We start from the raw sequence: 26,622 nt of genomic DNA on the forward strand, positions 1-26,622 counted from the left end.
ATAATTCTTGCAATTGGACTTTCAACTCCTTAAGTTCCTTTGGAGCCATACGATAAGGTGCCATAGAAATAGGTGAAGATCCTGGATAAGTCTCAATCTCGAACTCTACCTCTCTATCAGGAGGTAACCCAGGCAACTCCTCCGGAAAAACATCAGGAAACTCACTAACTGTACGAATCTCCTCGATCGTGGACAATGCACATTTGGTGTTCAAAATACAAGCAATGAAGGTCTCATATCCCTTCCGGATCATATGATCAATTTCCATCGCTGAAACTATATTGGAGAGATAACCACGCCGTTCACCAATTAACACAACAGTCCGACCATCTGAAGTCTTCAGAGTAGCCCGCTTGTATTCGCAATCCAGCTTTACCTTGTGTTTATTCAACCAATCCATTCCAAGAATTAGATCGAACTCCCCTAAAGGAAGTTCCATAAGATCAGCGAGAAAAATTTCTCCCTGAACCTCGAGAGGACAACGCCGAAATACTTTATTCATTAATACCGCTTGTCCTACTGAACTTGTAACTATAACAGTATTTTCAGTGTTCTCGATCGGAATCTGAAGGTTTCGAGATACTGAGCTCGATACATAGGAGTGAGTGGAGCCATTGTCCAATAATGCAAAGTATGGGGTAGAATAAATAGTAAATGTACCTGCAATAACCTCAGGCTCATCTCTGTCATCACGACGTCTAGTTGCATAAACTAAAGCTGGCTGTCTAGCCTCAGAAGCTGTTGGCCCTCTATTTTGCTGAGGTCGGGCTCTACTGTCTGTCCTGGATGCTGATCCTCGAGTCTTTCCTTGACTACGATCTCTAATTGGGGTCTGTACTATAGTCTGCGAACGCACAGGAGTTTGGGTAGTGGTCTGCTCAAACGAAACTAACTGAGGACAATCCCTCTGATAATGACCACTAGATCCACACTGATAGCAAAGACCCATCTTCTTACGACACTCTCCTGAGTGTTGTTTACCACAATACTCACAAAGGGGCCCATTATAATACGATGAGGAACCGCCTCGACTGACAGCTAAAGGTGAGGATGCTGTAGGCCTGAAACGTGTATTGTTTCTCTGAGGGGCTGAAGTACGAGTCCTCTTCCCGGACTGTGCTGATGACTCCATCGGGCCTGAAAATTTCTTAGATCGATCTTGATCAACACGCTCTCTACCAGAAGCTAAAACCTCCACCTCTTCCGCATCTTTGGCTCTGCCCACCAGCACATCAAATATCTCATCCTGATGGGTTACAACTTGCCTACGCAGCTCGTATCTGAGTCCAAGGGCAAATTTACGACATCGATCTCTCTCCATAGGTACCATACTGAATCCATACTTCAGCAACTTCAGGAACTCGATCTCATATTCAGAAACAGTCATGTCTCCCTGAACCAGGTCTTGAAACTGTTGTCGTCTCTGAGCTAAGTAGCGCTCTCCCAGAAAACGGCTCCGAAAGCGATCCTTAAAGAAATTCCAGGTCAAACGATCGGTAGGAACACTACTGGTCACTGACTCCCACCAAGTGTAGGCATTGCCATCTAACATCGCCACAGCACCCTGATATCTCTTAGTTGAGTCCAAACCCAACTGATCCATGCGTCTCTCTGTATCCTGGAGCCAATCCTCAGCTTCAGTAGGAGCTCCACCTATCTGTCCCCCAAAAGTTCTAACTCCATTGGCAATCAAAGTCTGCGAAATAGGAACCTCAGATACAACACCAGTAGCTCTGACTGCTCCCTGTATTAACTGCAGAAATTGTCTACCAAAATTCTCATCCAAAGCAACTCCGGTATACTCTGATTCAATATCGGTCGCTCCTATTATCAGTGTAGTCATGCCAATACCAGCGGCAGGAGGCAGATCCGTTGGGGTCGTAGGAGCATGATCACCTATCGGAGGTGGGGGATCTACCCGTATCTCATCGATCGGATCTGCGAATCTAGCCACTCGACCTCGTCCACGGCTAGTTCGACGACTACGTCTAGCACTCATTTTGATAGATCTCAAGTTTACTACAGAAGATAAAACTTAGAGTTAGATAAGCACTTGGAGTCTCAAACATAGTTAAAATCTTAATAACTTTGTGACATGGCCTTAGTAACTCGTTTTGTAAAATATTTCAAAACCGTATTTTCAATGTGGACTCATACACAGTCCGAGGGTTAAAGACCAAAAGCTCTGATACCAATAAATGTAACCCCCTAGACCCGGCCTATGCGTTTCGACTAAGTCTAGTGGATCACATTATGATTATTAAAGACATTTTTCGCAACCGTTATTCCATCAATATAAAATCACATTATAAATAACATGAAATTATAAACAAATTATACTATCAAAATCCAACTCGTAAATATAGTACAAATAAATAATAATTTAATTTGAAACATGTCTTCAAATTCAAAATCACAATAAACCAAGCAGTATTAGCAAAAGAGTTATCATTATAAAATCCGATATTTTAAAATAAGGTCCATGTCACCAAAATAAAGTCAACTTGCCAGATAAAAACATTACAATCTGATTTACTTCAAGAGATATGTTGATCCTCCAAGTGCTCGAACCAAGGTATCTAACCAACAGTATCTGAAAGGGGGAAAACATTTTCAAAAGGTGAGCTAGGCTCAGTGTGTCCCAACATTTCCATAAAATCACAATAAGTACAAATCATAGTCCAGTAATCTCACAAATTCGTAAAAGAGTTTAACTTTTTGAAAATCATAGTTTAAACCCTTTTCTGGTACACCATTAGTAGTTCCCAAAATTATTTTCCATATAGCTTACTTTATGCACATAGCAAAAAGAAAGCCGACTTAAGGATAGGCTCTGAAGCTTGTATCCTTAAGCCCAAGTCAATAAGGCCATATAGCTTACCCTAAGCACACAACAAAGGAAAGCCGACCTAATGAAACATCTTGGGGCCCTCAAGAGTCACATTAGGCCCAGTTAGCTTGATCAGAGCTATTCCATCGTAATTCAATTCCAAAATTCAATTGCACCGTGACATAAATTCCATAAATCCAAAAACATGGTAGTCATATACCATTTCAAAACAAAAATTAGATAGCAGCCATATTCCATAAATTGTCACATTAAATTGGTGCATCCATAAAACAATAACCAATGAATTCGGTGTACCACATATTAAAACCAATAAAATAGTTCAATAATAAGTAGGGAACACACCTCGACAATAGATTCAAATAACAAATCTACTGATTGCTGGTTTCACCACGCTCTGCTACAGTTTTCGAACGGGTGAATACTGGCACACGTGGTTTAACTGATCTAGAAGAGCTGGGTCGAGCTGTCGAACGATCCGGAGAGTCTCTTGTACCTTCAAACAATAATATTTATCAGTCTCAAATCCTATTTAATTGTTCAAAGCTAAACTTCTTAAGTATATACGCATTTTTCAGGTTTAACTATCAATTTGAGGTATTTCGAGTCTGAATTTGGCCAAACGGATTGCGGAATCGGAATTAGGGCGTCGAAAAACATAAAGTATGACTTTTCGAAAATTCAAATTCTTGGTCAAAGTCAAAGTCAACCACTTTGACCGTAGATTTGGAGACCTTTGGATTCGAATTTGACAAAACGGACCACGGAAACGGATTCGGCACGTCGAAAACTATCAGGATAGGTATACTCGGAAAAGATTAACGGTCGTTTAATGCTCGGTCAAAGCCATTTTAAGTTTTGGTCAAAGAAAGTCAACGGTCAATGGTCAACGGTCGGGTCGGGTCAACGGTCGGGTCGGGTCAACGGTCGGGTCGGGTCAAACCGGTCAAACCGGTTTTCCAGCAGCTCACTCTCCCTGCGGCGGCGCGTGCGGCGCGTGAACAGTGCCACGGTGTCGGAAAATTCCCAAAAAAATTTCTAAAAATTATTTTGAGCGATTCCGAGATACTTACAACGATCGGTTCAAATTTTTGAACGGCGGAGAGCTCGTATTTCAACTCGGCCGAATCTTTGACTGCTCCACCTCCTCACGCGCCGCCGTCGACGGCGAACAAGGTTGACACCGGCGGACTCAAAACGACACAAGGAACACGATGCTGCAGGAGGTGTCGTAAACGGAACAACGATCGGCGGTGAATTTAAGTTTTTTCCGGTGATAGAGCTAAAAAAACGACGATGCTTTGACTGAAAATTCCCGACGTTTGACAGCGTTTTACTTCAATTAATTTGAAGGGTTTGTTCCTCGCTTGATGATGAACACAACGGTGGTTTCAATTTTACGATTGGACGTCGAACGGCGTCGGAATCGGGCTTGGAAGTAAGGGTACGAGAGAAGGAAAATTGAGCAAATTCTCAATTGTGTTTTCTGATTTACAATCAGAAACCACGCTTAAATTATAAACCTGCCGACACTCCTTGGAGGAATTCAAGGCTTGGTCCCTGAATTTCCTTCAACTTATAAAATGGCCTATAACTTTTCATAAATTTTAGTTCAGTCATTAAATTTCACCAATTTTCACAATTAACGTCCAATTTCAATTAAATATTATTTTGTAAATATTCGGGTTGTTACAGCATTTGCCACAGAAGGTTGTTAAACCTGATATGTTGTTTGGAAAGCGTGGGAAGGGTGGATTGGTTAGCTTAAATCTTGATTTTGCTAAAGTTATTGCTTTTGTCAAAGAGCGCCTTGGCAAAGAGGTTACTACCTTTATTTTGACATTATTCGTAAGGTTTAGGGTTAGACTTTGTATTAATCTCCTGAACACTTGCAGGTGGAAATGGGTGGATGTAAAGGACCTGTCACAACATTCATTGTTGAACCTTTCATTCCTCACAATGAAGAGTTCTATCTTAACATTGTGTCGGAGCGACTCGGTAACAACATTAGCTTGTCGGACTGTGGAGGAATTGAGATTGAAGTGATACCTTAATACAGTTGAAGACCGCATTTGTCCCAACCACTTGTTGCAACCCTTCCCTTGGAGGTAATTTTCTCAAATACATAATGATTTTGTGAATTGTTTCTTCGTCTTGATTGTACACTAGTATTTTAAGGTCATTTCTTTCCTGTGTCGAATTTTCCATTTCATAACTTGAGCACATTCCTTCCTTGTCTAACATAAACTTTAGCTGGATTTACCTATTACCAAATACATCATCAAAAATATATATATATATATATACACACACACTTATTTTCGTCCAATCTTTTTTATTTATATATATATATATATATATATATATATATATATATATACATGTTATATATTATAGATTATATTATATAGTATATATATATATTAGTATTATATTATATAGTATTGTCAGACCCTAATATAGGGGCTAGTTTTTATTAATTTAAAGTGTCGAATTAAAGTCGTAACAAGGGAGAAATTGAGGACCAAATCTTAAATTTTTAAAAGTTGCAGCTTGGTTTTGGAACTTGTGGGAAGTTTAGTGACTTAACAATGAATTAGACCATTTTTTATGGTCAGAGAAAAATAAATCCCTCCCCTTTGTGATACCCGAAAATTCCCCAAAATCCCAACCCTAAATTATTTTACCCCAACTGCCGCTCCCCACCGCGATTTGATCGGGTCCGACAACCTTTGTCACCCTTCGACGCCACCAGCGTGACTGGCGTCCTTCGGCGACCAATCCCCAACATTCAACGACCCCGATTGATCTTCGAACGTCGTTAATCGAAGGGAGGAAATTATTTCGTCGTCACCGCTTCTCTCCCCGATTTCGGTCGGTGAGCCTCACCTCCATAGTCGTTGGACTCCCCATCCAATCCCGAACAAAACCCAGCCAATAGTATCACCTCATCGTCGTTCTATCACCGACGACCGTGTGTAAGCTTCAGGTTTATAGTTTGGTTATTTTTCTTCCGATTTTGGCATGTTTTTTTTATTAAATTTTGATTGTATTTGGTGAGTACTTGAACATGGAGTAATTGGCCGCCAGAACTGTCCTCGTTGCCGCGGTCACGCGCCGTCGTGTGCGCGTGGGGATCGTTCTCCCGTTATGGTTTCTTCTAAAACTAGTCCATTCGGTTTGGACCGATCTGAATCGGCTCAACCCGAGCCGAACTGAGTCTGTTCAACCCGAACCGAGTCAACCCAAACCAACCTGTTGGCTTTGACCTGACCCGTTGACCCTTGACAAGTGTGACTGTTCACTTTGACTTGTCTAACCGTTGACCGTTGACTTTGACAAAAAACTCAAATTTTCTGAAAACTCAAATTTTCTGAAAACTCATATATTATGTTTTTCGACGTCCTGAGTCCGAATCCGAAGTTCGTTTTGCCAAATTCGCACTCTATAACTCATTTTTCAATGTTTTACCTTTGGATTCAATTTGGTTTCTCAATTAAGTTCAATTTCTAATGTAAATTCAATTGTTATGTATCCGAGTAATTAATGGACATTGAATTCAAGTTCGAGAGTGAGCAAATGGAGATTTAATGTTCGATCGGTGAAGCAAAAAAATCGATGTAATACTCTACTACCTTTTTTATGTTTTCTGTAACACATTGATAATTTGTAAATGCATAAATGGAAATACTTGATCCATGAAGTGTATTTAATTATCTTTGGACTCAAATTGAATTTGGAATAAATACAGAACATTGTATAAGACTCATAAAGCTCCTAAAGGAAATTGGTAGACCGATCGGAAACAAATCTGTTTAGTGATTTAATCAATAAATCAATCAATATCGGGACTCGTAAATTTTGATTAATCTCGTTAAAGGTTAAACGTTGGAAATGCTTGGATAAGAGACAACAAAAATACCGGTATGATATAATAGATAAGAATTTTCCCGGAAAGTGAAAATAATCATGTTAATCAATCATGATCTTTGAAATGGTAAAAGACTTAAAATTTCTAATTCCTAAGAGAACACTCGGAGGCTAAATTACCGAAAGTATCTTACATGCCTGAATTGATCGAAATGACAAAGTTGAACTGAATGGAAGTGATGTATGTAGTTGAATTGTTAAAATGATAGAGTTACTCTGGAAACTCCGAAGTGACCGGGATAAACTTGAATACTAACTTATTTAAATACCACAATGACCTTCAATTAAGCGAATAACTTGGATAAGTCTGGAAACACTGATAATCTTATATGTTGTACCGTCCGTAAAGCTTTTAAACCACGAATCAAGTACGTCAACATTTCCTGATATCGTTGAAACGTAGAAATAAAATAAAAAATCATTAGAATATATGTTCGTCTCCCTAAGATCCATTCAATGATGATTTTGAATATGATCAATTGACAAGAGTTATATGTATTAAAGAGTGAATACCCTTGAAGTGCAACGATTGGATCGGTTGACAGGTATCATTGATGGGATTTGTATTGTTCGAGTTTACTCGATATTCTGATAGATCGACACAAATCGTAAATGCTCTAAATCTTCGTTTCTCCCTTATTAGCTCAAATCACTAAGAATTCTCCAAGAACCTAATGCCTATGATTTCCTGGATAATGGAATTACTCCTTTCATATCTGAAAACACGAGTAACTCTGATGCAAAGGATTCTAAATACCTTTCTGATTACATAGTGTCTCCGAAAAAAAATATCTGAATACTATATGATCCTGATAAATCACGTTTTGAATAACTGATGAATCTGCCATCTATCAAACCCTTTTATAGGGATATCACCTCTGAATTTAATCAGTTTGAAGAAGATTCATGACTTTCTATCTAATAAATACCTATCACCTCTGAATAATATCTGGAACCTCTAGTGTGTTCCCTGAACACATGGATGTTTTCTTTTATTTCAAAAGTATGTCTATGTTATCTGAAATATAGTCTGACCTCTGATTTTTTATCCTGAACTTTGATATTTGTTCTGATCTCTGATTTCTGTTCTGATCTCTGATCCCTCCCCTGATTTTTTATATCTCCATTAATTGGATAAAATTATTTTTATACGGGGTACTCTGGGACTCTGGTATGACTGAAGACTCTGGCAGGTTCAGTTGCTGCTGGTAATTCCTTGTATAGGTTCAGCATCGACTGGTAATTCCTTATGGACCTAATGCAACTATTGGGTGGGATCCTAGGCCTAATGAGTCTAGTGGTAAGATTTTATAGATCCTAAGGCACTCCCTTAGGGTGGCTCATCTGCTGTGTGCATTAGGTAAGTCCTTATGGGCCCGAGGGCACTCCCCTCAGGTGGGCACCTACGCTTCGGCTAGGGTAAGACTTTATGGACCCAAGCTGCTCCTTTAGGTTGGCATCTACGCCTTTTGGGCCTAGAGTAAGTCCTTATCGGTTTTGTTTTTAGATCGATATTTCTACGCTATCTCTTCTTAAGAAGTCTATGAAACTTGAACAAATGAAAGATTCCTAAGAGCTGAAATTGAAATGCTCTTTAAAGGGCCTTGCAGTGCAGTGCCTCAGTTGCGCTATTTTGTTCACATCCTATTTAAAAATCATGAAAATAAAACCAAATCATATTTTCTTCCCATATCACCCATGGATCTTGACACTTGTCAAAAGGGCTATAATATTTTTTTAAACAACTTGTGTAATTCGTTCATTTGATATTCAGTGAACTGTTACTTTGGTTAAATTGATTTGACATCATTTTTATACCAAACCCTTTAAAAAAGGGAGATATATCTCAGACAAGACATAGTTTATCAAAAAATTGGTTGAAGGACCTGAAACGATGTCAGACATCTCCAGGTTTTCAATATCTTCTTCTTCTACCACATGCACCTTCTGACTTGGTTCCTATCAAAATAGAGCTTGGCATTATGAAGAAGAATATATTGTTACAATCCATGGCCAGACGTGATACTAGATCAAAGGGAAAAAATAACCATTTTAACCAGTCATTTCAGAGTGAGTATGAGCAATACAGATGGTTTCTTCATCCAACACAATATCTCTCTTTACTATGAAGATGGTCGTTAAGTAAGGTGCAAGAGACCTACAACAATGAGTTGGCTGGAAAGAGTTTAGCTCGTAATGACGAGAAATTCATTCACTATCGGGTCCCTCATGAAGCATGAGTTTACTGTTGTACTTGAGGATGCCATATCAAAGAGAAAAAAAGGGAATGCAAGCCCTGATGATAATGACAACCCAAATGAGCATGAAAGGAAGAGAGCGAGACACTTATAACTCAAAGACGTTTAGAATAAAGATAAGCTTTGTTGCCAAGATTCTCATGTAATAAATTCAAAGTACTCTATGAGTACAAGAAGAACTGAGGGTGCTTGATATAATTTCAAGGCATCATGCCTTCTTGTTTTCTTGTCTTTTTTCATGACAATTAAAATAATTTTACAAACACTAGAGATGGTATCCTTAGCTATAAAAGTTGTCATTTGAGCTTCCAACCTATGTAAGGAAGCCTTTCACTGAATATTGATATGTCAACTATGATGATGATTCAACCAGTTCTAATAGTTGATCATCAACCGAAATGTAAAAGAGCCTTACTCACTCGAGTAAACAAAGGCTAAAAGAATGCTTAAGAATCTCTTGATTAAAATTGATTCATACAATCAAGAGTGGAAGATCACTAGATTGAGCCAACAAATGAACAAATGTTAGATATTTACCATGAAGTCATCAGTGTCGGGGCATGATTGATTCCAAGGACAAAGACCAGCAGACAAAGAATGAGACTTCGTTTAAGAAATAAAATAAGAACTAATTCATTTTGCATACATCTTAGACATACTTAAGAGCATCCCATTTATCATTTTCTGCATTCATAATTTTTGCAGCTTTAGAGTCAAGTTTCAACCTCACAACGAAGGATACTCGATTTAAAAGTATCTTCAAAAAAATTGATGGTGGTTACTCAACTCAGCGGCGAGGAGCTACACCTCAACCAACTTGACCTATAGAAAGATCGATGTATCTTAGAATCAACTTCAAATCAGGTTCGAGAGCCAATTCAGAACGGATTCAGTTTAGCTTAACTCAGCGGCAAGTGGCTAGTTTCTAGCTAAAATTTTCAAGCCAGATTTCAACTCCACGACGAATGATATCCGGTTGAAAGACTACCTCACTTGGCTTTCTCACAAAGAGGAGTCACTCGAAGAACATCTCACATGATTTTCTGGTGAAATAGAGTCAGCAAAGGATCATCTCACCTGGTTTAGACCCGCGAAAGGGATCCGCCTAAAGAATATACCACTTGGCTTTCCCGCAAAGTGGAGTCCTGAAGAATCAAGATCGACTTAAACCGTGAAAGGGAGTCATCTCACATGACTTTCCCGTGAAGGGAAGTCATCTAAAGAATTATGACAGGCTTAGACCCGCGGATAGGAGCCATCATTCACTTAGAGGAATCGTTTACAACATAGCTCAATGCGAGAAGGGTTATCAGTCAATGATAACTTTCAAGTTCGATTCCATTCAGCTCGAAGGCGTATCAACCGCATGGTAGCAACAATTAACTATTTTCTGGTTGAATTTTAAACTGAGTTCTTTAAGCCAGGAAGAAGACCTAGGTTGGTTGAGATATAGCAACAAGGGACTATCTCCTAGTCTAATTTACAACATAGCTTAATTCGAGAAAAGTTATCTATCAACGAAAAATTTTGAGTTCGATTCCATTCAACTCAAGGGTGTATCAACTGCATGGTAGCAACGAGGAACTACTTTTCAATTGAGTTTTAAACCGAGATCTTTAAGACAAGAAGAAGACCAAGGTTGAGTACGATTTGGTAACAAAAAGCCACTTTCCAATTCAGATTTTGAATTATATTTCAACTTCACAGCGAAGGATATCATGCTCGAAACATCCAAGATTAACTCAACTTCACGATGAATGAGTCACCCACAACTTTGACTTCACAACGAATGAGTCATCAACAATATAGTTCAACCTAATAACGAATAATTATTAGATTAGAAGAAGATCCAAGAATAATGGCAAGGAATTTCTGCCTAGCCCAGGCATCAAGTTAGATTTCAACTTCATGACGAAGGATATCATGCTCGAAACATCCAAGATTGACTCGACTTCACAATCAACCACGATTTCAACTTCATGACAAAGGATATCGTGCAAAAATTTATCTCAAGATCAACTCACCTTCACGAAGAGGTATTCATCTGTAATTCAGTTAAAATTGATTACAACAAACCAATCACAACCTGGGTTTTCAGATTGACTTTCAACTCTACGACGGAGAATATTCGATAAGATTGGAATTGACCCTCATAATAGAGGATATTAGACTTGAAGACCCATTTTTGATATATGAAAATAATGTCTTTTAATCTTTGTCCTATTCCCTTTACACGACAATGGGCAAAGAGGAATAACTTTAGACACTCATTTTCGTTCGACCTTTTTGTTTATATATATATATATTATAATATATATATTGTATATTATATATATGTTATATATATTATAATATATTATATAGTATATAGTATTATATTATATACATGTTATGTATTCTAGATTATATAGTATATATGTATATATACATATATTCTATAGTATATATACATATTATATATTATAATATTATTTAGTATTATATTATATTATTATATAATATTATTTTATATTTATATTATGTATATTATATATATAGTATATATTTATATATTATACCTTTATATTAAAGTATATATTATTAAAATTATTTATATATTATTATTATATTTTTAATTATTCAAGTCCAATAAAGTCCAAGGTCCAGAAATAGAGTCCAACCAGGTAGCCTGACCCAGCAAATCCGATGAGAGCCCAACAGTTTGAAGCCCAAATTGCCTAACCCAGCGAGCTACTTAAGCTAGGGCGTTGTATGGGTTACATCCTTTGGATCAAAGTGCGGATCAAGGGTAAATATTGAAAGCATTTAGGGTTATAAAACCCTAAAATATTATATCACATACGCAGTCGTAAGAGGGTCGTTATATCTAACCCCTTGATCTAACGATCCAAATGACATCAGGAGACCCAACAGTCACCATTCAACGGCGCGTGGTGGGCACGCACTAACCAAGTCACTAACCGGCCGAAATTCTCAGCTGAAAAAAAGTATAAGCAAATCGGGACTGACACATCCCGAAATAGTCGGCCAACAATGAGCAGTATTAAACCATCTGATTAAACTAGAAAACGAGATTGAATCATCATGGGATAATCGAAATCAACCATCGGTGGAAGGGTTATATAAACCCGAGGGCCATCGATGCAAATGGGGGAATCTAACAACAAAAATTGAGAACACGCAGCAAATCAAAGTAATCCAAGCAAAACAACAAGGAAAAAAACATTCAAATATGCTAAAATCATCACAAAAAGTCAAAGTTTTCATCAAAGGCTGCTAGGATGATGGAAGCACGGTCACGAGGAAGCCAAAAGTTTCCTATCAAAACAGTGTTTGTCTTTATGAAGAAGAAAGTAGTGTTACAATCCATGGACAGATGTGATACTAGATCAAAGGGACAAAAAATAACCATTCTAACCAATCATTTCAGAGTGAGTATGAGCAGTACAGATGGTTTCTTCATCCAACATAGTGTCTCTCTTTACTATGAAGATGGTCGTTAAGTAAGGTGCAAGAGACCTACAACAATGAGTTGGCTGGAAAGAGTTTAGCTCGTAATGACGAGAAATTCATTCACTATCGGGTCCTTCCTGAAGCATGAGTTTACTGTTGTACTTGAGAATGCCATATCAAGAGGAAAAAAAGGGAATGAAAGCCCTGATGATAATGATAGCCCAAATGAGCATGAAAGGAAGAGAGCGAGATACTTATAACTCAAAGACGTTTAGAATAAAGATAAGCTTTGTTGCCAAGATTCTCATGTAATAAATTCAAAGTACTCTGTGAGTACAAGAAGCTGATAGCCCACAAGAAGCACTGAGGATGATTGATATAATTTCAAGGCATCATGACTTCTTGTTTGCTAGTTTTTTTCCATGACAATCAGAATAATTTTACAGACACTGGAGATCGTATCCTTCACTGCAAAAGTTGTCATTTGAGCTTCCAATCCATGTAAGGAAGCCTTTCACTGAAATATTGATGTGTCAACTATAATGATGATTCAACCAGTTCCAGTAGTTGATCATCAACTGAAATGTAAAATAGTCTTACTCACTCGAGTAAACAAAGTATAAAAGAATGCTTAAGAATTTCTTGATTAAAATTGATTCATATAATCAAGAGTGGAAGATCACTTGATTGAGCCAACAAATAAACAAATGTTAGATATTTACCATGAAGTCGTCAGTACTGGGGCATGATTGATTCCAAGGACAAAGACCAGCAAACAAAGAATGAGACTCCGTTTAAGAAATAAAATAAAAACTAATTCATTTTGCATACATCTTAGACATACTTAAGAGCATCACATTTATCATTTTTCGCATTCATAATTTTTGCAGCTTTAGAGTCAAGTTTCAACCTCACAACGAAGGATACTCGATTCAAAAGCATCTTCAAAAAAATCGATGGTGGTTACTCAACTCAGCGGCGAGGAGCTACACCTCAACCAACTTGACCTATAGAAAGATCAATGTATCTTAGAATCAACTTCAAATCAGGTTCGAGAGCCAATTCAGAACGGATTCAGTTTAGCTTAACTCAGCGGCAAGTGGCTAGTTTCTAGCTAAAATTTTCAAACCAGATTTCAACTCCACGACAGATGATATCCGGCTGGAAGACTACCTCACTTGGGTTTCTCACAAAGAGGAGTCACTCAAAGAACATCTCACATGACTTTCTCGTGAAAGAGAGTCATCAAAAGATCATCTCACCTGGTTTAGACCCGCGAAAGGGATCCGCCTAAAGAATATACCACTTGTCTTTCCCGTAAAGTGGAGTCCTCTAAAGAATCAAGATCGACTTAAACCGTGAAAGGGAGTCATCTCACCTGACTTTCCCGTGAAGGGAAGTCATCTAAAGAATTATGACAGGCTTAGACCCCGCGAATGGGAGCCATCCTTCACTTGGAGGAACCGTTCACAACATAGCTCAAGGCGAGAAGGGTTATCTGTCAATGAAAACTTTCGAGTTCGATTTCATTCAGCTCGAGGGTGTATAAACCACATGGTAGCAACAATGAACTATTTTCTGGTTGAATTTTAAACCGAGGTCTTTAAGCCAGGAAGAAGACCTAGGTTGACTGAGATTTAGCAACAAGGGACTATCTCCTAGTCTAATTTACTGCATAGCTTAAGTCGAGAAAAGTTGTCTATCAACGAAAAATTTCGAGTTCGATTCCATGCAGCTTGAGGGCATATCAACTGCATGGTAGCAGCGAGGAACTACTTTTTGATTGAATTTTAAACCAGGATCTTTAATCCAAGAAGAAGACCAAGGTTGAGTACGATTTGGCAATAAGAAACCACTTTCCAATTTAGATTTCGAATTAGATTTCAACTTCACAGCGAAGGATATCATGCTCAAAACATCCAAGATTAACTCAACTTCACGATGAATGCTTATTATTGGAATCCGATCAAATTGCACGAGCTTCATGTTATCCTTACCGATAATTACAAAATGCCTCTGAAAAATACTTGGATCCTCTAGTGTGTTCCCTAATTATTACTGAACTGTTTTATTGGTTTTAATATGAGGTACACTAAGTTCTTTGGTTACTGTTTTTTTATGCACCAATTTAATGTGATGATTTATGGAATTTGTGTCACGGTGCAATTGAACTTTTGGATTGAATTACAATAGTATAGCTCTGATCAAGCTAATAAACAGAATGGGCCTAATGTGACTCTTAGGGCCCCAAGATACATTTGGTTGGCTTCCCTTGCTGTGTGCTTAGGGTAAGCTATATGGACTTGGACTTACGGGCTTAAGAATACAAGCTCTAAAGCTTGTCCTTAGGTTGCCTTTTTTTTGCTGTGTGCTTAGAGTAAGCTATATGGAAAATAGTTTTGGAAATTACTGATGGTGTACAAGAAAAGAGTTTAAACTATGATTTTCAAAAGTAAAACTTCATTATGATTTTATGATGATTTATTGAACTATTACTCGTTTATTGTACCTACTATGATTTTATCGTACTGTTGGAACACACTAGACATCCTATTCGATCTCATGAAAACGTGATACTATGAATGCTTCCTATGAACTGTGATCTTCATGGTTTCTACTCGTTGAACTACTAATGGAATCCCATATTATCTTGCAAACTAGTATACATTTGATTCAATAAGGAAAATATGGCTTCACATTTATCTGCATGTCCTTTAGCATCACTTGGTAATTCTGTATTACTGAGCTTTCCGAAGCTCACTCTATTACTCATCATTGCAGATTAAAAGAATTGTACTAGTGCATCTATCAACAACAGTAAGGGAGTTCTTCCGGCATTGTTTTCAGAGTATGATACATGTGATTAGGGGGCATGTAATTGTATTTTGATTTATATACGAGTCTGGAAATCTGTTTTATTTCTGCATACTGATAAATCATTTTATAAATTACATATTTTAATAAAAGTTTTAAATTTTCTGCCATTTTTATAGTGGGTCACTCCGGTGGCCCTAATGTGACACCCCAAATCAGATCGGGCTATCCGTATCGGTCTGAGGGGGTTACATTTAGTGGTATCAGAGCTATGGTTTGAGTCAAAATTTTCAAGTTAGACCGGCCGGTCGAATGTCAAAATATGTCTGATCAGTACATGCCCCTAGACTACAATCGTACCTCTCTAAGTTGGAACTCCAAGGTTGAGTCACTATCTATAACGAGCAAACATAAGTTTTTATCTGTTAAGACTCTACCTTTGCATAAGGGAATACTAATAACGTCTATTTGAATTCTGTAAGTACCTCAAGAGCCATGTGAGAGTTACTCATATGAGAAGTTTCGATCTGACTCCAGAAATGAAATTGGGATATGTTATCGCTATATGAGTCTATTTTCGTAACCAAGGCTGAATGGATTCTATAAGGATATTTCCGTTCTGATTCTTTTATTTTAATAAGGGAGAGTTCTGATAAGAATGTATACTTAAATGGCTAAGGATTAGTGGCGGATTCGTACTTATGTAAAAGTTACTTCAAAATATGAAAGAACTGATAGAAATTTCATTTCTGTAATTCTATGACATGAATGAATTTCAAGGACGAAATTCTTTTAAGGAGGGGAGAATTGTAACACCTCAATTTTGGGGTTATGTTTTTTTTAGATTAAATATGAAGTGGTTGGAAAATAATTGTTTTATTATACCATTATTTTATTAAACAAATAGAGGATAATAGAGTAGGTAGAAGTGGACAAATTATTGGTTGTGATGTGATTAAATTAAAAATAATGACATTGCCTCCAGCTTTCACTTTCAGCCAGTATCCACCAAAGCCTTATCTTCAAGCTTAAAATCCCCAAACAACCAAGTTTGAGCTGGCACAAAAGAAAGCAATTGGTTAATAAAAATGCAATACTTTGCAAATCAATCAACGAGTTGTTTCAACAAGGAAGTGATGTCGTAGATCAATCAACATTAAAGGGATTAGCGTAAAAGATAGGCTTTAGCGTAGAGGAGATTCTGCGCAAGTACATTAGGTATTCGTTGAACGAGAAACCATGGAGTGCATATTTGATTGCTATTTTAATCCAACTGAGGAAATCTTCAATGCTCGATGATTCTCAAGTTGCTGAAATTTTAAAAGAAATATCAAGACGAAATGTTCGCGAAAAAGGCCCGGTTGTAATGGACATGCCAGGTTTACAGAGAAAAGATTTAAGAGGAAACTTGTTGTGCAAAGCCTATTTGGGAAAGTTTTATATCTGTCCGAGGTCTACAATCGTCCATCGTGAGTCTCGGTCAAGAGAGGCAATATCTGTGACGAGGAGGGTGAGGCGAGTTTGATGGTGTACCTTGGGTCCCGAACGACGATCGATGGCGTCGACCGACGTAGTGGTCATCGGCGTCTTGTTGTTGGCTGACAAAGCTCCTTGTTCCATATACAGAGCACTCGGTGGTGAGTGTTGGAAGGAATAATGAAATATAATAAAGTGGGAATGATGATGCGTGAAGGACAAGAGCATTTTAATTGAAAATCAAAACTACGTAGTTTTGTGGTGTTTGGAAAGGAAGATGGGCAAACCACAATTTCAGTCATCCATTTTTGGTAAAGTTCTGAACTTGTCCTCTAGTTATGATGTAGTATCGATCAAGCCATGATAATTTAAGTTAATTTAATTTAGTCTCTAATTTTAGTAATTAGATATTATATTGCCTCCTCATGTTTTAGATTTACCAATTGGGTCCTGAAATTGTTATTATTTAGATTCTAATAAATTATTTTTATGGCGAGGAAATTATTTGGAATCGAGTTCATGTATTTGATGGTCCAGGTACTTAAGAGAAAAATTGAAAACTCGAAATCAAATATAATGAGTTTAAATTCGAGAAAATGAGGTTCTGGCATAATATTTGATTATACTTGAAAAGGCATATTTTGGATTCTCTTTGACGTCTTTGGTCCTAATCGTTTTGCCAAATTCGCACCCGGTAAGCTGTTTTTCCATATTTTACCTTCGGATTCAAGTTAGCTTTACAATTAAGTTCAGTTTTTGACGTAAATTTGGTTGCTTTATATCTGAGGGATTATTGGAAGCTGAATTAAAGATCGAGGACGTTCGAATGGAAATTTTATGGTCGATCAGTATGGAACAAAATTTAAGGTAATACTTTACTACCTCTTTATGCTTTATGGAACATGTGAATATTGGTAAATGCATGATTAAGATAATGTTGGTCTCATTTGTATAGTCAATTAGTTTCTACACTCGATCTGAATACGGTAAAAGGGTTCAGTAATTGATTAAGGTTTAGATGATTTTTATAAGAAAATAAGGGATTGTTAGAATTAAATTATAAGTTCTGTGCTTAGTGATAAAGAAATCAACATGGATTTGTAACTTATAGTTTATTTCATCAAAGGTTAAATGTTAAAGGTACTTGGATGGGAAATTATGATAATACTCTGATAGGGTAAATTACAAAATACCCTTAAGTTGTCAGATGTCAAGAATTGTCCCGGAAATTGATTAATAACTCTGGAAGGATATATTGATATGATAAAACTACAGATGTGCTTAAGAAATGCTAGATTTTTCTTACGAAATACGAATAACCGGTTTTTAACCCCTAGAGGGTTTGTGCAAGATATTAGAATCCTATTAAGGAATCATTTCAAGATAAGAGAATTTTCGGGAAAGCAATTGATCATAGGATCTCTAAATTATAATTATTCGTTTTAAGAGCTAATATTGAATTATCTGGTTAAGAAATTATGAAAATGCCCTTGAGAGATAAATAGTCTGAATTGACTCTGAATGAGAGAGTACTTTGAGGATTTGTACTTAACTCGATTAAGTACGAATTAATTGTTAAGATCCTATCTTTGTACAGAAAAATTTGATATTTCGTTTGTAGAATGAGAAGACACTTGACCGAAATATTCGAATAATGAGTAAATGCTTGAAGAGTAATTTATCGGAGGTATTTTGCTGTCAGAATTGTTCGGAAGGACTGAAGTAAATGATAAGATTGAATTAAATAATAAGATCGGATGGAAGGAAATAATTGAAATATTCTAGAATTGTAAAATGACCAAAATACCCCTGGAATGGAAATGACTCAAGAATGTCACCAAGCTCAGGAATGAATGGATATACTCAAGCTTTGAAATGAATAGAAACAACGTTGAGCACCAAAATGACCAAAATACCTTTATGACCTAGAATAAGCAGATGTCTTGGATTAATTAAGAAATCCAAATAAACATGGATGTTGTGCTACCAGTAAAAGTTGTGGAACGCAACTTAAGTGATCAACCAACGTTAGTGCTATATCATTACCTGAATGATATAAGTACCACTTGAATGTTTGTTCATCTTCTCAAATTTGGATCGATGATAATTCTAGAAGTACTTGGCTCAGCTCAATAGCGCATACAGTACTATAAGTGGGTATTCGTGAGTCAAATCTACCTCGAATACTAGAATGACTTTTTTATATGAATAAATTGAACTGAAATGAAGTACAACGTGTATTTGAAATTCAGAAACGTCTGAATTATTCTGGAAAACTTTAAAGTAATCAAGATAGACTTGCTTACTAAACGAACTAAGTAACATCAATGACTGAGGATTGAATAGGTGATTGGATGAGTTTGGAAACATTGTTGAACTTACATGATGAATTGTCCTTATGGGTTATGAGCCATGGATCAAGTACGTCCGTATTTCCTGATATTGTTGAAATGTGGAAATGTAATAAAGACCGTTGGAAGATTTATTCAGTGATGATTATGAGGATGATCTATGGATCTGCATTATGGTATTAAAGAGTGAATACACTGGAAGGATAATGAATTTACTTGTTGACATACATCAGTTTGGGAGTTGTGTAACTTGAGTTGTTTGATAATATGATCGATAGTCGTAGATTGTAAATGACTTGAATCTTAGATTCTATATTTTCATCTAAAATCACTTCGGTCATGTTGGAAAACGCAAGTAACGCAGAAGGAAAAGATTCTGAATACCTCATTTGGTTCAATTGGGCTGAAATCCTATGAATTCAAAGTATATTCCTGAATACCCCTGATGTTTGGGTAATGGAATCACTGCATTAATCTGAATTTAGAATTATCTTATAAAGGTTTCTGAACGTTTTTCCTGATGCATATAGAAACTTAGTGAAATTCTAAAAGTATCATATGAAATGTCTGATAAGATCAGTTAGAAACGATTCTCTTCAATAAGATCTTATTATGGAATCCGATCAAATTGCACGAGCTTCATGTTATCCTTACCGATAATTACAAAATGCCTCTGAAAAATACTTGGATCCTCTAGTGTGTTCCCTAATTATTACTGAACTGTTTTATTGGTTTTAATATGAGGTACACTAAGTTCTTTGGTTACTGTTTTTTTTATGCACCAATTTAATGTGATGATTTATGGAATTTGTGTCACGGTGCAATTGAACTTTTGGATTGAATTACAATAGTATAGCTCTGATCAAGCTAATAAACAGAATGGGCCTAATGTGACTCTTGGGGCCCCAAGATACATTTGGTTGGCTTCCCTTGCTGTGTGCTTAGGGTAAGCTATATGGAATTGGACTTACGTGCTAAGGATACAAGCTCTAAAGCTTATCCTTAGGTTGGCTTTCTTTTTTGTGTGCTTAGAGTAAGCTATATGGAAATAGTTTGGAAATTACTGATGGTGTACAAGAAAGAGTTAACGTGATTTTCAAAAGTGAAACTTCATTATGATTTTGATGATTTATTGAACTATTACTCGTTTATTGTACCTACTATGATTTTATCGTACTGTTGGAACACACTAGACATCCTATTCGATCTCATGAAACGTGATACTAATGCTTCCTATGAACTGTGATCTTCATGGTTTCTACTCGTTGAACTACTAATGGAATCCATATTATCTTGCAAACGGTATACATTTGATTCAATAAGGAAATTATGGCTTCACATTTATCTGCATGTCCTTTAGCATCACTTGGTAGTTCTGTATTACTGAGCTTTCCGAAGCTCACTCTATTACTCATCATTGCAGATTAAAAGAATTGTACCAGTGCTGCTATCGACAACAGTAAGGGAGTTCTTCCGGCATTGTTTTCAGAGTATGATACATGTGATTAGAGGGCATATAATTGTATTTTGATTTATATACGAGTCTGGAAATCTGTTTTATTTCTGCATACTGATAAATCATTTTATAAGTTACATATTTTAATAAAAGTTTTAAATTTTCCGCCATTTTTACAGTGGGTCGCTCCGTGGCCCTAATGTGACACCCCAGACCGGATCGGGCTATCCGTATCGGTTTGAGGGGGTTACAATTCTAATCGAACCTTTAAATTTTAATTTAACTTTTAATTATCACAATTAAGACAATCGAAAAATAAAATTGGTACAGAACGGGCAATACAAGGGTGCTAATCATTCCTTGACAGTAATAGAAGAGGGTCGTTATATCTAGGCCCTTGATCTAACGGCCCAAATGACATCAGGAGACCCAACGGTCACTAATCAACGACGCGTGGTGGGCACGCGCCAACCAAGTCACCAATCGGCCGAAATTCTCAACTAAAAAAAATTGGAAGCAAATCGGGACTGAACCATCCCGAAATAGTCAGCCAACAACGAGCAGTATTAAACCGTCTAATTAAACTAGAAAACGAGACTGCATCATCCCAGGATAATCAGAATCAACCACCGGTGGAAGGGTTATATAAACCCGAGGGCCATCGAAGCAAAGGGGGGAATCCAACAACAAAAACTGAAAACACACAACAAGTCAAAGCAATCCAAGAAAACAACAAGGAAAAAACATTCGAATATACTAAAATCTTCACAAAAAGTAAAAGTTTTCATCAAAGGCTGCTAGGATGATGGAAGCAAGATCGCGAGGAAGCCAAAAGTCGTCGGATAACGAAGGAGCACGTTGAAAAAAGGTAAAACTCGAGACCTTTTGGTTCATATCTACGTCGATAGAGGCATTTTCCTGGGATTTGAGGCTTGGATCTTACTTCGGGTGTGTTGAGGGGAGTATTTTAGGTTAGTTTGGTATTTTTTTTGGCCACCGGAGGTGGTGGCCTAGCGGCGGATGGAGACGATGGGGCTCCACCGGAAGGTGGCCAACCATTAGGCCGGTTGGTTGGGTTGAGAGGAAATGAAGAGATGGAGAGATGGAGAGAGAGAGAGAGAGAGAAGAGAGAGAGAGAGGGAGGGAGAGGTTTTTTTAGAATTAAGATGAAATGATTTTTTAAGGTTTTAGGGCTATTTATAGGGAGGGCCTTAGTGAAATTACAAGAAAGCTAAATTATTTCTGCAATCCCTGGTATTTTGAAGTGTAATTCGTTTTGGTCACTTGTTATAGATTTGCCCTTGAATTTTGAATTTATTCAATTTAATCCATGTTTATATTTCTTATATTTCGCAAATTGACCCCTAACTTTTTTTTCTCTTTGTAGCTTCCAATCAATTTGACCCCTAACTTTTATTCAATTGTTATAGATTTGCCCTTGAATTTTGAATTTATTCAATTTAATCCATGTTTATATTTCTTATATTTCGCAAATTGACCCCTAACTTTTTTTTCTCTTTGTAGCTTCCAATCAATTTGACCTTAATTTCAAATGTTTTCCGATTTAATCATTCTTTAATATTTCTCTTAATTTAATACTTTTTTTTATTTTTTTCATTTTTTTCATTTTATTTTATTCTTTAACATTAATTTGGTTTTTTAGGACAATTCTAATTGGTCAAAGGTAAGTAATTCGAATCGAACCTTTAAATTTTAATTTAACTTTTAATTATCGTAATTAAGACAACCGAAAAATCAAATTGATATCGAAAGGGCAATACAAGGGTGCTAATCCTTCCTTGATTGTAATAGACTCTCGAATCCGATTAATTTATGGTAAAACTAAGATCAGTCAAATGGCAAATGAATGTGTCTAATCAACCTAATTTTAAATTACTGGTGACTGCTCTAACACGTTAATTCAAGTCGAAAACCGATTCCGGGCCAACCCGAAGGACGGTTACAACAATATGCATACTGTAAAATCCACTCTGAATCTTTGACAAATTCTATGTTCTTAATAAGATCAAAAGAGAAATTGAGATTATTTATGGTAAAACTAAGATCAGTCAAATGGCAAATGAATGTGTCTAATCAACCTAATTTTAAATTACTGGTGACTGCTCTAACACGTTAATTCAAGTCGAAAACCGATTCCGGGCCAACCCGAAGGACGGTTACAACCATATGCATACTGTAAAATCCACTCTGAATCTTTGACAAATTCTATGTTCTTTAATAAGATCAAAAGAGAAATTGACGAGTTTGTCAAAGTGATTTTTACTCTATTTCAAGGTATGCCATATTTGTTTTGAATCTAATGCTAATCCTATTCACATTTGGAGCTTATCAGTAACTTTTACTGCCAAAATGTTAGATCTTGACTAAGAATTTCAAGAAGTACATCCCCTTTTACCAATTGTTTTTTTTATGGATTCAATGTAATGGAGCAGGGAAAACGTCATCTGATACAATTTTGTTTTTCTGTAGGTGGGGTAATATTGAACTACCAATGCCATTTGGAAGAGTAATGAGTTGAACTGAAGGCTATATTCATGGGCTAGATGAGAAGGTATACTATATGTAATAGAAGTCAAAATCATTTACTTGCTAATCACCTAGTTGTAGAAGAAATTCTACCTAATCTGATATGGCAGATATGGCAATTTTAATTAGCCAGCTTTTCATATATGTTATCTCTAAGTAAACATATAATGTTCAGTTCGATCTTAATGATATGTTTTGATATAAACTTTACAATCTAAGAATTCTTCTCTGACGAAGTGAAGCGATGTTAGATGTACATTGTTGTTCATTTAGTAGCTTCATCTGCGTGTATGGTATTAACTTTTAAATTAAAATCTTGCAGACTAGTGCATCTTTGAAATTTACCGTGTTGAACCCTAAGGGACGCATTTGGACAATGATTGCTGGAGGAGGTGCAAGTGTCATCTACGCTGATACGGTCGGTTCTCTGCTTTCTGCATTCAGAGTTTTCAATATAGGACTAAAACCTGGTAGTTTTGAATTATTGGCCATGCTTTTAATTTACTCATATAATTTAAGCCTCATCAGGTTGGAGATCTCGGATTCGCTTCTGAGCTTGGAAATTATGCTGAATACAGTGGAGCACCCAACGAGGAGGAAGTGTTACAGTATGCCAGAGTCGTAATTGATGTAAGAATCTGGGCACTTTATTAAGATATTAATGTTGTTAGAGTAGAAACTCTGTCCTTGTATTTGACCAACTAATGCTGTACACTAACTTCTGTTGAATATGCTCTGAAACATCAGTCTATGTTGCTCATATTCTTCATTTTCTTGAATTACCTGTATGTGACATAACCTCCAAAAGATTCTGCTTTAATACATGAAAAGAAGTTAAAAAAACATAATCATGCTACTCACACTCGAGTCAAACTGGTTAATATGGTTTTGGCTGTACAAATAATTTCATTGTTCCTCTACAGTGTGCAACTGCTGAACCTGATGGTCATGAAAGAGCCCTTGTAATCGGTGGTGGAATAGCCAACTTTACTGATGTGGGTGCTACATTCAATGGCATCATTCGAGCCTTGAAGGAGAAAGTGAGCTCAATACAAAATCCTGAGTACCCCTGATTGTTTGAGTAATTGAATCACTCTCAAATCCTGAGTACCCCTGATTGTTTGAGTAATTGAATCACTCTCAGTGAATCTGGATCTAGAATTATTGTGATGTAAATGTTCCTAAACATCTTTTTGATGCACTTGAATCATAATGAGGTTTTAAAGTATCAACTTTAAATGTCTGTTAGATCCATTAGTAATCGATCCCTTTCAATAGGACCTCATTCCTGGAATCCAATCAAATTACATAAGTTTCATGTTCTCCTGATAACTATTATGTGCCTCTGAAAAATACTTAGATCATCTAGTGTGTTCTCATGCACTACATGATTGTCTTATATATTTTGAAATAGGTTTCACTGAAATTATTGATTTACTGGCTTATGAACTATGGCTACATGGTATGTGTTCTTTGATTACGATTTTCACTGAAAAATATGATTGTTTCTGATTTATGGAATCATGGAATTTTTTGGTTTATGAACTATGGTTTTCTGTTTTCAGTGGTTACTACTTGAATTGTTTTACTGGGACATTATCTAGGTACGCTAAAGGTTCAACTCTGATCAAGATGGTAAATTCTTACGGACCTAAGGTGACCCTTGGGTAGGCTCTGAGGCCAAAGGCACTCCCTTGGGTTAATCATGGGACTACATATGATGTACAGGTAGAGGGCAATTATATAGTTTATTTTATTATCACGTTTACGAGATTTTGCTGGATCACGATCCAGATATTATAGTTTACTGTTAAAATTGATTTCTACTGGATTTTATATGGGTAGAATTCTGGAGTATAGAGGTTTAGCCCTGATCCAGCTGGTAAATCCTTACGGACCTAAGGTGACCCTTGGGTAGGCTCTGAGGCACCAATATCTTTCTTGGGTAGGCCCTGTGCCCTCGAGATCTTTATTGGGTAGGCCTCGTGGCCCCGAGTAACCTTCTTAGGTAGGCTCTCGGTCCCCAAGGCATTCCCTTAGGGCGACTCCCTTTATTGTGTGCTTAGGGTAATCCCTTATGGATATAGTTCTGGGGAATTGCATAACAGTGTTCGGTTGGAGGGTTCCACTATGGTTTTGAAAAAATGTTTTAAAAGGTTATTGTTTTAAAAAGATTTATATTTTTTCATTGGGTTTCGATATAACACACTAGACATCCTATTCCAATCTCCTGAAAACATGGTACTCTGAATGTTTCCTATGAACTGAAATATTCATGACTTTTACTCGATGAACTACCAGTGGAACCCCAGCTCATTCCGAAAACTTGTAGACATCTAGATCGATAAGGAAATTTTGTGGCTTTTATTTATATGTATGTCATTTAACATCATCTGGTAGTCTTGTATTACTGAGCTTCCCAAAGCTCACTCTTTTACTCAGCATTTCAGGTTAAAAGGATCAAACCAGTGCAAATATCGACATCAGTAAAGGAGATCCACAAGCGTTGCTTGCGGAGTACGGTGCATGTGATTAAAGGGCATGTAGGTTGTATTTTATTTTATATGCGAGTCTTAAATCTGTTTATTTTTTAATATTGGTAAATTTTACTTTTGTATCTATAAATTATTTTATGATTTTTACATGTTTTAACAAAAAATTTAATTTTTCCTAGATTTTTACGATAGATCCCTCCGATGGCCCTAATGTAACACCTGGATCGGATCAGGTCACCAGTATCAGCCCGTGGGTGTGTTACGTGGATACTCATAAGTTGGTAGTCGTAAAAATTGGATACTCGTATTTTCGGGTCAAGGATACTCAGTTCATATTTTTTATATTTTTAAAATTATATTATTTTAAAAAAACTATATAAAAAAATTCTAAAATTTAAAATTTAAAGGTTTATAATCTATAATCCACTTATAAAATTTTATAATTTAAATTATATAATCAAAAGTAAAACTTATTAAAAAAATATAATTAAATTTAAAAATATTTTGAAGTTAAAAAACTAATTTAAATTATTATGGTGAAATAGTTTAAGAAATTAATAATTTAGAATGTTATAATGAAATGATTTAAGAAATTAAGAATTTATAACGTTAAAGTAAATTAATTTGGGAACTATGAATAAATATCTAATAAAAAATAAAAATATATAAGAAATCGAATATCAAGTCGATGGGTACCCGATTAAATGACATTTTGTGACCCATACCTGACTCAAAAATCCGAGAAAAATAGTAGGTCGACTACTTAATCTGAAAATTTTGATATTTTCATTATAAATATCCGATAACTTTAACTAGATTGGCCAATCAAATAATTCAAGTCGAATATTCTTGAACACTCCTAGTACTACTGTTTATAATAAATTATTACTGCTTAGAGAATGATGAAAAATTATATGCGTAAATATAATTCCAAAAAAAATTATTCCTTCAAATAATAATATTTTTTCTCGAATCAAACACATCTAAGCTTGGA

The 26,622-nt window shown here is 36.3% G+C and overlaps 1 protein-coding gene and 1 pseudogene across 1 annotated transcript; both read left to right on the forward strand.

Annotated features, from left to right (window-relative positions):
• Positions 1–4,561: 4,561 nt before the first annotated feature.
• On the forward strand, positions 4,562–4,902 carry LOC120203805 (ATP-citrate synthase alpha chain protein 2-like). Its single transcript, XM_039203981.1, has 2 exons — positions 4,562–4,669; positions 4,744–4,902. Exons 1-2 carry the CDS (start codon positions 4,574–4,576, stop codon positions 4,900–4,902), a joined length of 255 nt encoding a protein of 84 aa, XP_039059912.1. The 5' UTR covers positions 4,562–4,573.
• Positions 4,903–23,116: 18,214 nt separating this feature from the next.
• On the forward strand, positions 23,117–24,206 carry LOC120203806 (annotated as a pseudogene).
• The last annotated feature ends 2,416 nt before the right edge of the window (positions 24,207–26,622 follow it).

This window comes from Hibiscus syriacus, unplaced genomic scaffold (genome assembly GCF_006381635.1).
Source record: "Hibiscus syriacus cultivar Baekdansim isolate YM2019G1 unplaced genomic scaffold, ASM638163v2 tig00010263_pilon, whole genome shotgun sequence".
Classification (NCBI taxonomy): Eukaryota; Viridiplantae; Streptophyta; class Magnoliopsida; order Malvales; family Malvaceae; genus Hibiscus; species Hibiscus syriacus.

Bases quoted from the DNA above. Each gene is read 5' to 3' on its own strand.
- LOC120203805 (XM_039203981.1), top strand. From the start codon at position 4,574: ATGTTGTTTGGAAAGCGTGGGAAGGGTGGATTGGTTAGCTTAAATCTT. The intron at 4,670-4,743 runs GTTACTACCTTT...GAACACTTGCAG, and splicing joins AAGAGCGCCTTGGCAAAGAG to GTGGAAATGGGTGGATGTAA.